The sequence below is a fragment of the Quercus suber genome, unplaced genomic scaffold, assembly GCF_002906115.3.
Source record: "Quercus suber isolate HL8 unplaced genomic scaffold, Cork oak 2.0 scaffold_652, whole genome shotgun sequence".
Classification (NCBI taxonomy): Eukaryota; Viridiplantae; Streptophyta; class Magnoliopsida; order Fagales; family Fagaceae; genus Quercus; species Quercus suber.
In genome coordinates this window covers 83,290-97,413 of record NW_027070093.1, presented here as the reverse complement: position 1 = coordinate 97,413, position 14,124 = coordinate 83,290, and the positions used below count along the sequence as shown (strand labels likewise).

At 32.0% G+C, this 14,124-nt stretch overlaps 1 protein-coding gene across 1 annotated transcript; it reads left to right on the top strand.

The window, feature by feature from the left end:
* Positions 1 to 2,976: 2,976 nt before the first annotated feature.
* LOC112032781 (ent-kaurene oxidase) lies at positions 2,977 to 10,263 on the top strand. The gene is made up of 6 exons (XM_065765781.1): positions 2,977 to 3,064; positions 4,890 to 5,110; positions 5,364 to 5,524; positions 9,507 to 9,668; positions 9,766 to 9,906; positions 9,991 to 10,263. Exons 2-6 carry the CDS (start codon positions 4,954 to 4,956, stop codon positions 10,261 to 10,263), a joined length of 894 nt encoding a protein of 297 aa, XP_065621853.1. The 5' UTR covers positions 2,977 to 3,064; positions 4,890 to 4,953.
* Positions 10,264 to 14,124: the final 3,861 nt, after the last annotated feature.

The window sequence follows — 14,124 nt, the reverse complement described above, 5'->3', positions numbered from 1 at the left end:
TCTATCCACATTAACTTTGTACTTCAACCCCGTCGGAGGTGTCCAGTGAGGTACCGGATTTTCTGGGCTTGTGGGTCTTGGAGACTCATTCGCTGCTAAATATTTCGCAAGATATTGAGATGTCCACTGCACTATATCTCGTCCTGTCTGTTTCTTCTTCCCAATTCGAACTTCATTTCTGTTAGTCCATATAGCCCATGCAACGGTAACCATCATTGCCACTCTGTCTTCATCATACTTTCTTACTATCATCAGCTTCCACAGTAGGTCGAAGAAAGACGAAATTGAATGTGGGTCAAAATAAAAATGCAGCTTTGTGTGTTGCCATACCTCCTGAGCTCGTGTACACCTCCAAAATAAGTGACTCGTTGTCTCACGCTCCGCCTTACATTCTTCACACCAGTCATCTTGCAGAACCTTTCTACGCATCAAGTTCTCCTTTGTGGGAAGGATGTTGCGACACGCCCTCCATGCAAAATGGCGCACCTTATGAGGAACCGGAATCCTCCATATAGACCTCCAAAACCTTCTCAAAATTCCATCATCTGAACTGGATCCACTATCAGACCGTGCCCCCTCCATGGCCAATCTATAAGCACTTTTGACACTAAATTTACCATTGTTATTTCCTACCCAAGTCAGCTTGTCTTCCAGTAGTTGCACACTCAAAGGAATGCTCTTTATCAATTCAGCCTCATGAGAAAGAAAAATCACATCCAGCACTTGATGTTTCCATACACCAGAATCCTGTGAGATCAGCTCAGAAACTCGTGTGTCAGCATGCAGAAATTGCCTTGGAGATACCACCTTGTATGTAGAGGAGGTTGGCAACCATTTATCACCCCAAACACGAATAGAATTCCCATTACCCACATTCCACCGAGTTCCTTGTTGCACCAAATATTGGGCTGCCATAATACTCTGCCACGCATAAGAAGGATTATTACCAATTGAAGCTTGCAAAAATTCTGAGTGTGGAAAATACCTCGCCTTAAACAGTCGGTATAGCAAAGAGTCTCGCATTGTTTGTAGCCGCCATCCCTGTTTAGCAAGAAGAGCGAGATTAAATTGCTTTATTTGATGAAAACCCATTCCTCCGACTTCCTTGGGTGCACAAAGCTTATCCCAACTAAGCCAAGCCATTTTTCTCTCCTCATGTTTTTGACCCCACCAAAAATTGCGGATCAAGCTAGTCAACTCATCACAAAGAGAATCTGGGATTTTAAAGCAACTCATTGCATATGTAGGAATAGCTTGAGCTACTGCCTTAATCAATACCTCCTTACCTGCCTTAGACAAAAGTTTTTCTTTCCATCCTGCCAATTTTTTGCTAAGCTCTTCTTTAATTGTGTTAAATGAAATCCTCTTATTCCTTCCCACTAGAGACGGCAAACCCAAATATTTTTCATGTTGACGAATAACCTATGCTCCGAATCTATCCTTTATCTCCTCTTGAATCTCCCTGGAACTGTTACTACTAAAGAATAGAGATGTTTTAGCTCTGTTCAATTGTTGACCGGAAGCATTCTCATAAACAACAAGGATTTTTTGTAAGGTGGTACATTCATCAATGGATGCCTTACCAAAGATAATGCTATCATCTGCAAAGAAAAGATGTGACAGTGTAGGACTACCTCTGCAAACCGATAAGCCCTCCAACTCCCCATTTTCTACAGATTTTTGAATCAAAGCAGATAAACCCTCAGCACATAAGAGAAATAGATAGGGTGATAAAGGATCTCCTTGTCTTATTCCCCTTGTTGGTACAATATGCCCCCTAGGTTTCCCATTGATCCTAATTGAATAAGATACAGATGTAACACACTGCATAATCAATTTTCTCCATTTTTCCTCAAACCCCAATCTCTCCATTATTTTTTCCAGGCATACCGATTCAATTCTATCATAGGCCTTACTCATATATAATTTTAGTGCCATCTCCCCTTTCTTCCCACATCTCTTTTGATTTATGTGATACATAGCCTCAAAAGCCACAAGAACATTATCAGTAATTAACCTTCCATGCACAAATGCACTTTGAGTGTCACTGATAATAGATGGCAAAATTTTCTTTAGTCTATTTGCAATCACCTTAGATGTAATTCTAAAAACCACATTGCAAAGACTAATAGGCTTATAGTCAAATACCCTTTTAGGTTCTTTAATTTTTGGAATAAGAACAATGTGCGTCTCATTAAAATTAGGAGGTGATAAACCATTATTGAGAAAATTAAGAATTGTTTTAGTTACTACCTCACCAATATTTGGCCAGAAATGCTGATAAAACAATGGAGGCATACCGTCAGGTCCTGAAGCTTTGAGAGGGTACATTTGCTTCAACGCTTTCCTCACTTCATCTTCAGTAAAAGCCTTTCCAATTTTGTCAGGTCTCTTAAAACAATAATTTTTATTTTTTATTTTTAATGTATTAATTTTAATTTAACATGCAATATAAATTAACAAACTAATATGGCGTGCAGTACATCAAAATTAACAAACTAAAAATCATTACTTTGTTATATCTTCTCCAAAATATATATATATATAGTAGTATAGATATAGTATATCTATACTACTACTATACAGTAGTAGTGTATATATATAGAGAGAGAGTAGTATAAATATCTATACTACTATATATATACTACTATTTATATCTGTACTACTATTTGAGAGGTAACTTCTCTTAGAAATAGGATCATAAATGTTAAACAAATAAATAATAGATTCCGTTTTGAATTCAAAAAAAGAACTTCTAAAATTTATGATTTTTTTTTCCTTCACATTCATCTTTTTATTCCCTAAAATTTAGCATTTTTTTCATAAAATTTTTTCGGTTTCCTTGGTCCCTAATCTTACACATTTTTTTTTCCTTCTCATATCTTCTTTTTTATTATTATTATTATTATTATTATTATTGAGAAATGTTCTTTTCTTTATTTTGAATTTGTTTTTTTTTTTTTTTTTTTTTTTTTTTTCTTATATAAGACTCCCCCACAAAGCTAATGGATTTTACACTGGAAAACAAAAAAGATTTCTCACACTCCTATGTTTTGCGTGCCTGGTAATTGTTTTTCTTCTTCTTTTTCTCTTTTAAATTTTTAATGTTATCCAGAATTTTTAATCCACATTTCACCATCTTCATCTCTTCTCTTCTTACAAAAAAATCCATAGTAGTCTCAACATATTTAATAGTTACTCAATGACATAGGGAAAAAATAATAATATATGTTTTCAGCAATTTCTCCAAGTAATCTTGTACTGTTCTTTTTTTTTTTTTTTTAATTCCTACATAGCTTTGAGGATATATTGAGTTTGAATACGTACCTATATATTTATTCATGTACACGTTCATTTAAATTTTTTGACTTTTTGTTAATAAGATATGCAGAGAGTTTTCCTAGCAGGATGGAGCTTTTATTTCTATGGCCTTAGTTAGAGTTATAGGACCAAATTCAGGCCCGGTTTGGTATTATCAACATTACTCAAATTCTTTGTCTTGCTAAGGAATTCTAGACATGATAGGAGATTGGAAATTTGTTATAGTATGGTTTGCAATGTGTTAGGTTTTAAAAGTTTAGAACAATTGGCAAACCGTGAGCACAAACTTGTCTAGGTATAAATCTTAAAGTCTATAGGGTTTATTAGACAATACTCAAAGTGCTGCAAGTTAAAATACGAGAAAAAGGAAGTTGCAAGTTTAAGAATTCGAGACATGCCAGGTTCGACCGATTGAAATATGGGTTTTGTAGAATTTAATTAAAGCCCATCAACTTGTTAAGCCCATTAAATGATTAGGGTTTCAAATTTAATTCTCCTAGTATATAGAGGAAACTCTAAGACACGTTTTGTTATGACTTTGGAGGTGCTCTTATGAAATCTAAAAGGTACCATGCCTTCTCCTTTCAAAATCAATACCAAAAATCATTTTCATACCATTAGAACTGGTAGATCTAAAGTTGTTGCTATAAGATCAACAACTGCTAATGATTTGAAACATTTGAGTGGGATCTCAAAATCATAAACGTGGGTGTTTGTGTTCAGCAAATCCAAGATAGAAGAGTCTGTGGAGTCGAAACAGCACGTGGTTGTGTTAGTAAATTCTATATGAGGTAGTTTTATATTTAGGATTTAAATTTATTGTAATGTTCCATTCTATCATGGTGTATTTGTTTACCTTGAGAATAGTTAGGTTAAATCCTTCCTAGATTTCTACCTTAAAATGGTTGGTTTTATTAGTTTTTTTAAGTCATCATATTACTGTCTTCTTTACTTTTCTGCATCAAGTAATATGTTTGCATGTGTTTAACTTAAATCTCATAATTAACCTAAGTAAATACTTGGCTAAAATTCATTGAGTTAAATTAATCTAATATGTTTTTAAGGGATCTAAACAAACAAACACGATGTATTTCATTTTAGCTATTAGGATTCAAGTAAATTTTAGGATGTGAGTTAAGAGATTTTTTTTTTCCCTTTTTTTTGGCCTGATTCTTTGTATGTTCAAGATTTAAAAAAAAAAAAAAAAAAAAGTCTCTGAGAATGCACAATGTGTGTGTAGAGGCTAGCATATAAATATATATATATATATATATATATGTGTGTGTGTGTGTATTACAATCATTTTAATAATTTATTGATTTTAAATGTATTAATTTTTCATGTGGTCCTTCCATTTTTTTTTTTTAATATAAGATAGAATTCTACTCTAACATAATCTAAGTGTATATATGTGTGAGTCTCTCTCCTGGAGACTTGAACCCCAGCCCTTGCCCCTCACATTCCCAAAGTTGTACTTGTGAAATGACCATCACATCAAGTGAGTGCGGTGTTTCCAAATTAATATGGAACTAAGGTTTGTTCCACTATATATATAATGTATACTGCAGGTTGAAACTAGAAAGCATCTCATAAACAGTGATTCAATCCTTTCTCTATCGAACTGCAAAATCAATGGCCAACATAACTCATTTTCTTCAAGATTTCCAAGCAACGCCCTTTGCAACCTCTTTTGCTGTTGGTGGTCTCTCTTTGCTTATTTCCTTCTTCTTCATACGAGGATTTCGTTTAACCAAGAAGAATGAATATTCCAAACTCCCTCCTGTTCCAGGTACTTCATCTAGTGCCTCAAATCCTTTCTTTTTCTTTTGCCAATAACTTAACTTTGTAGCTTAATTAGCATCTTTTGATATTTCTAATAAAGATATCCAAAGTTTAATTTTGCGTATCTTATTGTTATAACTATTATTTAATTGTCAAAAAGATCCATTTTCTTCTCTTTTGGGTTTGATTGGTTTTTCATTTTGAATCTTGATTTGGGCCAGTTGGTTTTTCATTTTGGGAACATTGGGTGGTGCATGCAGTGGTTCCAGGGCTGCCAGTGGTAGGAAATTTGCTGCAACTGAAGGAGAAGAAACCTTACAAGACGTTCTTAAGGTGGGCTGAGATACATGGACCAATCTATTCCATCAGAACTGGTGCTTCCACTATGGTTGTCCTCAATTCCACCCATGTTGCCAAGGAGGTACTATTACTATTCTTTCATCGATGATTTTCATGCACTTTTTTTTTTTTTTTTATACAAGTTAGAATTCCTATTCTACTATAATTTAAGTGTATATGTATGTGAAGCTCCTTTTTAGAGACTTGAATCCCAGCCCTTACCCCTCATACCTTACAAGCACTACTTATTATACATGATCACATCAATTATTTCATATTATAAACAAGAATTGATGTCAAACGCCCTTATAAAAAATTGTTATTAACAAATGTGATAAAACAATTACCGCTTTCTTTTTTCACTCTTTCTAGTTCTCTAAACCAGTACACCTCACTAGGCCTTTATTTTAGTGCAGTCCACTTCAATGGCACTTTGATGGATTATTTGAGATTAAAGAAAAAGACAACCACCTTTTGAAGTGACAAAAGTATCAAACACTAGCAGGGAAACTGGTGGGCTGGGTTAAATGGATTCGTTTGTGGATAGAAAAAGCTCTCAATCATAACCCCATACAAATCCAATTGCATTCATACCTTTTCACAAGCTCGGTTTGACTTTGACCAGTAATAAAACCATTAGTGTGTGTAATTAATCGTGTATATATATATATATATATATTATTTGGACCCAAAACTAACTTCATAAGAAAACTCTCAGTTTATTAGTGAAATAATGGCTTCGACCCATAATATCATACCCAACTTTACAACAAAGTTCTCTCAAAAAAATAAAAAATAAAAAATAAAGAATAAAAACTTTACAACAATGAAGTCAGCCACCATGTTGCCGATCGGCACCACGTTTCTTTTCTGCTACTGCTTCAGTGCTTCTTTACCATTTTGTTTTGTCTGCCTTTCCTTTTCTTTCTTTTTTTTGGTTAAAATACAAAACTGACCCTTTAACTTTTTTCAGATTTCATTTCAGTACTCTAATTTTACTTTCGTTCATTTCAGTCTTCTAAATTTCAGATTTATTCAATTAAGACATTTCCGTTAACTGTTATTAAAATTTTTATTAAAAAAATGAAAAATATTTTTCAAGCATTAATTAAAATTTTTTTAATTTAAAAAATTTAGAAAAAAAATTATAAAATTGAAAAATTAACCACAACATATAACAAAAGTTAATAGAAAAATCTTAATTAAATAAACTTAAAAATTAGAGAACTGAAAGAATAAAAGCAAAATTAGAAAACTGAAATAAAATCTGAATAAATTTAGAGTATAGTTTTACATTTTACTTTTTATATTACTACTTTCTTTCCTCTTATTTATTTATTTATTTCCTTTTTCTTGTTTTGTACGCCCAGATTTTTTTTTTTTTTTCTTGTTTTTTTCTTCCTTGCATGCTCATTGTGTTGTGTGCCCCTCCATCTACCTGAATCAATATCAATAGAAAAAGTAACAACCCTCATTTGTGATTGTAGCGGTAATCTATGTTAAAGTGACGGCTTACAGTTTAGCTTCAGAGCAGCACGTGTTGTCAAATTGTGGCAGATGGTATGATTTTTAAAAAGTTGAAAAAAGTTAATAAGAAGAAATAAATTTATATGAAAGTTATGGTCCATCGCTTATAATAGATTAATTAACTTCCTAGTTTAACCTCCACCCACCCACTTAACCTTGGTGCAAACCAATCTTCTTCATCCTCTAGGTTTTTTTTTTTTTTTTTTTTTTTTTTTTTCAATATCTATTATTAATTTTGGACATTTGGAATAGAGGTTGATACATTAGGTAAGATATGGACCCCTAACAAATTTTAGGTTTCAAATTTTATAAGAGTCAAGAGATGGTACATGGTGTTTGACGTCTGTGATTTGAAATTCATCCTCTTTCTTCACCTGGATTGACATCTAGTGCAACTAGGAGAGGATACAATTCCTCTTAACTCTCTCACAAATATTTTTCACTTCTTTCAAATAATAGTTTTTCAACTCAATTTAAGGTTATTACCAAATATAGAAAAAAAAAATTTCTATAAAATTCATTTTTTTAAAATTATTCATTTTTAAAAAAATATTAATATTGAAACAAGTAGATCGAGTATTGTAAGTTCAATACAAACAACCTTGTTTATTAGAAAATGAAATTTTTAAAAAAAAATCTACATAAGCTTAAAATAGTCCAAGAATATATTCAAAATTCTTAAAAAAATTTGCATGTGGTCTTTTTATTAAATTACAACCTATCCAAACATTCCTTATTTCCTGTCATTTAGAATCTGTTTGGAATCCACTTATTTTGTTAAAATTGAAATTTTTTTACTGAAAGTACTGTAAATAAGGGTAAAAGTTAGCTGAAATAGTATAATGAGAATCATAAATAGTATCAAAAAGTGCAATAGGACCCATAAATAGTAGCAAAAATAAGTTGAATAGTAAAATAAGTTGACAAAAATAAGTGTTGCCAAACGCACACTTAATATATATATATTTTATATGTTTTCAATTACCTCATCTCTCTTAACTAGTTATCTACATCTAATTTTAAAACTATCAATAATGCATTGTTGCAAAACACGGAACTTTTCTGATTAATTTCTTTTAAGAGCCCATGAACACGTTTGCAGTGTGTGTAAATACCAAATCAAATAATTATTTAAAATTTTGAAGAAAACAAATGAAATACCATAAATTACATTTTTTTAAATAATGGGAAACTAAGGTCCATTTGGTATATATGTTTAAACACATGTTTTCAGTTTTTAAACAACATTACACATTTTTTCATCAACACGTATTTTTAAAAAATACAAACAACGTTACTAAAATAATATTACCAAACAGGCCTAATTGCTTGTAAAAAAAAGTCATGAGATTCCAATAGGATACAAATTAATTAATATTGTAGTTAGGCACGTCAAAATAGGTTGGCGGGTTGGGTAGCCATGAATGAACATTAACCCAATTATTGATGGTGTCTGGCCATGTTGGACTTATAAATAAAAATGTTAATCACCTTATTGGCGTCCTGTTTAAATGAAAGAAATGATAGTTGCAACTTACAATGACAACAACAACAAAAGAAAAAAAAGGTGGGGGCATTTGAAGTCTAGTTCCCGCAATAAGCAATGCCATTGAGTTATAAGATACTATTATCACAGTTTTCAGCACTTAAGTATTGAAAATTGTGGTTTAAACTTTGCTACCAAATGAGCTCTTAGTTCAAGCCTTCCTCAACAATGCTACATACACAACTTATTTCATAACTAATTGAAGTGACAGCTTGTGAATGGTGCAACATAACTAATCACCATTGAAATTATTGTTATTTAATGTCAATCACAATCACCTATCTCAACAATTTTGAAAATTATTGTGTCGTTAGACTTATTAGTTATTAAACTAGTAAAATATGGGATTATTCAAATAGCCCCGGCCCCCTTAAGAGGTTTGGAATTGGAATCCAAGTCAGAACTAGGTAATGTTCAAACTCTTCTATTCAGAAATTATTTTATGTCTACCAGGCATTATTCACTCCCTGATTTCAACACATTGACTATGTAAGTCCTAATAAAGTACCATGAGATCGATCTTATGCTTTATAAGTTCAAAGATAAGTATTCAGCAAAAGTTTAATAGTTGAGTGAAATTAATATGAGCTGGCCATATAAATTAAGATAGAACCTAGTTTGGTTTCAGTATATCAGAAATAGTCCTATATATGCTGAGAGTTATCTTGTATATTTTAGGCACCACCTTTTGCTTTACTAAGATTAACCATGTTTATTTTCGCAGTACTAGAATCCCTTTTTGGATTCATGAACAAGCAAAAATATTTCAGTTCCTCTTAATTTGTTGTTTTTCTTTAAGTACTCGAATGTCCATGAGAACCACTAAAGTCCTTGAATTTATTGGATCAATGCATTAAGGACTCTACAGGCCATAAGTTAATTATAAAGATGTTCCATTTGTTAAATTTTCTTGCTTTACCATCAACATTCTCATGCAAATACTGGATGATAATAATATACACGGAATTTAATTTTTCTGGTTGTGTGTCAGGCTATGGTGACCAGATTTTCATCCATCTCAACAAGAAAGTTATCAAAGGCCCTAGAGCTTCTCACCAGTAATAAATCTATGGTTGCAACAAGTGACTACAATGAGTTTCACAAGATGGTAAAGAAATATATAATCGCAGAGCTTCTGGGAGCTAATGCACAGGTTGGCTCGTATAATTTCGTCCACCTATATGTACCCTCCATCACATTATCTACTATGCCAAAAATATGTCTAATAAAAATATCCATTTGCTTTTCAGAAGCGACATCGAATCCACAGAGACACTCTGATAGAAAATGTTTCGAACAAATTACATGCTCATATAAAGAACTCTCCTCTTCAAGCTGTGAATTTCAGGAAAATATTTGAGTCTGAACTTTTTGGACTGGCAATGAAACAAGTGAGTTTCTTCATTTTGGTTTAATATTAAATATGTGCTTATTAATAAGAGTGACTTAAGATTTGTTGTGGTTGTGGCTTGTAGGCTTTGGGATATGATGTGGGATCACTTTTTGTGGAAGAGCTTGGAACCACTTTGTCAAGAGAAGAGATATTTAACGTTCTAGTGTCTGACATGTTAAAGGGTGCGATTGAGGTTGATTGGAGAGATTTCTTCCCATATCTAAAATGGATTCCAAATAAGAGCTTTGAAATGAAAATTCAGAGTTTGGCTTCCCGCAGACAAGCAGTGATGAATTCCATTGTCAAGGAGCAGAAGAAGCGCATTGCTTCAGGAAAGGTAATGTTTTTCAATTAGCCTTAGGACATAATTTTTCATAATTAATTATATGCATGGCGTGTTGTGATTGGTGCATAATAAACATGATATTAGTAATAAAGTCATGTGATATTGATGTTGCTCCAATCACAACTCACTGCATTATAAAGTTATGGAAAATGTTGTGAAAAAAGTAGTGTCCCTATTGATCTTAATGTGCAAAATTACTACGAAGTTTCTTACAGTTAGGGGTGTGCAGAAAACCCACCGATCCGCCAAATCCGACCCAACCCAACCCGCCGGATTGGGGTGGTTTTTAAGGCTTGGTGGGTTGGGTTGGGTCACAAAATTTTTTTTTTATAGCGGGTTGAGTTGGGTGTGGGTCTTGTGAAGATAGCAGACTGGGTTATGAGAGCTATCATAAATATTTTGTATAGAGAGAGATAAAAGATAGCCAATCAAATTAGACCATGTGTTTGAGCTGTATTTTAGCTGAAAGAAGTAATGTAGTTTATGTAGAATAATATAATGAAGTTTCTAAATTTGTATAGCAACAACTGAGGATTGAATGAACAGTTATTTTCCTAGCAGTTAGATGACTATGGATATTGAGTATTTGTTACATGATGAAAGTTAAGTTTTAGGAAAATAGCAATGGGAAATTTTATCATTTAAAGTGCTACGTGATAAGAGATGCTTACCATATGTTACCCGTTACACACGGACTCGTTAGAGTTTAGGGAGTTGGAGAAGACATGCCAAGCAACATGTCTCTTTTATCAACTTTAAATCACTGGAGTTTTACTAAACATACCTCTTGGCTCTCCAAACCACAACTCCAAAATTTTTCCAAAGAGACTTATGAGCTTGGATCATAAGCCAAAGATGAGATGATATACCTCCGGTTTTGTTGTCATTTTGTGTAAATAGGGGCTCATGTTAAAGAAGCCGCTTGCCATGAGTGTAAGAGATGTAATATGGGCTGTGAATTTTTATTCATTGCTTAAGCCCGATCCATATGTTGATGTTGATAATGTTGTGGGATTATGATCCCAATTGGTGAAAAGGAGATATGGACCATGAATCCGCCTCTTGAAGTAAGGATCTCGCGGGCCATGTGAGCTCAATCCATGTAATTGAATGAGATATGAGCTTATTTTGGGTTTTAAATAGATTTATCCAAAAAATCAATAATATGTTGATGTGTCATGCGTTGCCAATGAAGTAATGCCACGTGGGCCAAAAAAAGGGTCCTCAACAATTGTGTTGTACCTGTGTTCGTATCCATGCTTCCTAGCTTTGTAGTGCTTTACTGCTTTTAGTCTAAACTTTCTTGAACAGTACTATATCTTGCCATATGAAAAAATAAAAATAAAAAAGCTAGATTTTGAAAGGGAAAAAAAATATTGTATTTCATATTCCTACAACAATATATATATATATATATATTCACCAAATTATTAAGTTTTTTTTTTTTTTTTCCCCGTAAATGATAAGATTTGAATCAAAGACATTTTATAACTACGCATGTGAGGGGGGAAAATTTAGATGGATCCACAAACAGATCCTAACTTAACGAATTCTCTTGGGCCGAGCTGAGCTCCTTTGTGCAAACCCCACAAGACAAGTAAGGTCTACTCACAATACCCATGATCAATAGGAAGAAATTGATCTTAGATGCTCCGATGATTAAGTTATGTGAAAATGTATTTGTCAAGATTTTTTGTCTGAGTAAGGTCTTTGAAAGCTAGAATTTTTCATACCATTTTTCTTGATAAATATAAAATAAAATACAAACAAAGAAGAACAAAAACTCCTAATGGGACTTGCCCTGTCATTCTATGAGCTTGAGGTATGGTGGTCTTGATAATATGTGAGGGTTTGGATTGTGCTCAATCTTGCGTTGCATTTTGTAAGCTGTGTTTTCATTATTATTATTATTTTTTTTTTACGCCGGAGTTATTGACTTTTTAGAGACAAAAGCACTGTTTACGCATTAAAAAATATTTAAAATGGGTCCCACAATACTATTCATACATTTAAAAATTATTTTGCTACAGTATTTTCAGCAACAATAAATTATATCCAAACGAACCCTATAACTAGCCCTACCTTACTTATCCTCCTTGGATGGCATGGGAGTTGGTAAGGGACATGATTGATATCTGAATTTTCAGACAACAAGGATAACACCCCTGTCTAGCTTTCAACATCTTAATGTTACAAGATTTATGGTTGGTGAGTAATAAATTTAAAGGCAGGGCCAAGTTTGGGTTCCTTGAATTTTATAAGGAAAGTTTCGAAAACCACTAGAAAATGCAGAAGAAAAGTCTCAAATTTTTTTTATTGAATTGAAACTCTGAATTATCTTATAGCCCATGCTACAAATACTCTTAAATAGATAAAAGATAATACAAATCATCTCAATCACTTTTTGTGTACCACTCTATATTTCACTAATTACTACTTGTCATGTTTTGATTTTACTTTCCTTATAAATAACCGAAGTTTAAAATTGAAAGTAATCATATACATGATAAGTAGTGATTGATAAAACATAAAATAGTACACAAAAAGTAATACAAATTATTTGCATTTAATAAAGGAGACCTGAGACTATCAACAACATTTCTATTTAAGGCGGCTAGGAAATATCTAAAATTCTAAATCGCATAGCACATGAAATTAGACTAGAAAATAGAAAAAAATTACAAGAAAAAGATCTGACTTATTTGAGCCCTCTATTCCATAATAGTCTGAGTAAGTTCTACATCTAGCACCTATTCTTTCTCAAAACTATATGAACCACAAATTTCCATACCTTATAGTTACAAATTGTTATGGAGATTCTCAAACTCCATATAATTTTGTAAGCTACAAACTAAACCATACTTTTAAATATATTCATTCATATGAAAATAAATTTTAATAGTTATTTATGTTATGTGGAAGATGTTTGACAAGAAGACGACACTTGTAATTATAAGGGAAGAATGGTCATTAAGTACTACAGAAACCATCCCCTTCGTAGATTCATAGGGTAGTTATAGGCTAAAAATAACTACCATTCATCTCTATAAATAGAAGATGCATTATACAAGGAAAAAGGTCCATGATCATCACAAAGAGAACACACAATAGAAAATTTCATATCTCTATCAAGAGGCTCCTATCTAGAGATGTAGGCAAATCAAGTAGTTGTTACTTGTTAGGCTTGTAATTTGCTATGTACTTGTGTTTTTATTCGATAAAGAAAGCTTGGCAAAGTAGGCATTACAATTTAGGCTTTTCAATTTTCTCATTCTCGTTGTTAACTTATATATTTCACAAAAGTTATATTAATTTGGGTTTTACCAAACTTATATCATATTTCTTAAGAGTGGTTTATACTCAAATAATATTTCTATTCAAATCTTAAATTATGTAGCTAACTAGATAAAGAGTGAAAAATATGTTTGATTTGAAACAGATTTAAAAGTTTGGATTTTAATTTTTAACTTATTACAATATAGTGTTTAATTTAAAATCTTACTAAATTATAAGATTAAATCTACTATTTTTAAAAGTATAAAGTTTAATTTGAAATTTTACCTAAATTATAGGATTTAAATTTAAAATTCCGTTAACGAATTCCCTTAGAACATTAGTTTTTACTTTTCATAAAAAATTTAAAAATTATTTTCTTTAAAGCATTAGTTAACATATTTCCTTAAATGTAATATGTTTGCATGTGTTTAACTTAGATCTCATAATTAACCTAAGTAAATACTTGGCTAATTCATTGGGTTAAATTAATCTGTTTTTAAGGGATCTAAACAAACAAACACAATGTATTTCATTTTAGCTATTAGGATTCAAGTAAATTTTAGGATGTGAGTTTAGATTTTTTTTTTTTTTTTT

Bases quoted from the DNA above. Each gene is read 5' to 3' on its own strand.
- LOC112032781 (XM_065765781.1), top strand. From the start codon at position 4,954: ATGGCCAACATAACTCATTTTCTTCAAGATTTCCAAGCAACGCCCTTT. The intron at 5,111-5,363 runs GTACTTCATCTA...TGGTGCATGCAG, and splicing joins CAAACTCCCTCCTGTTCCAG to TGGTTCCAGGGCTGCCAGTG. The intron at 9,669-9,765 runs GTTGGCTCGTAT...TTTGCTTTTCAG, and splicing joins TTCTGGGAGCTAATGCACAG to AAGCGACATCGAATCCACAG.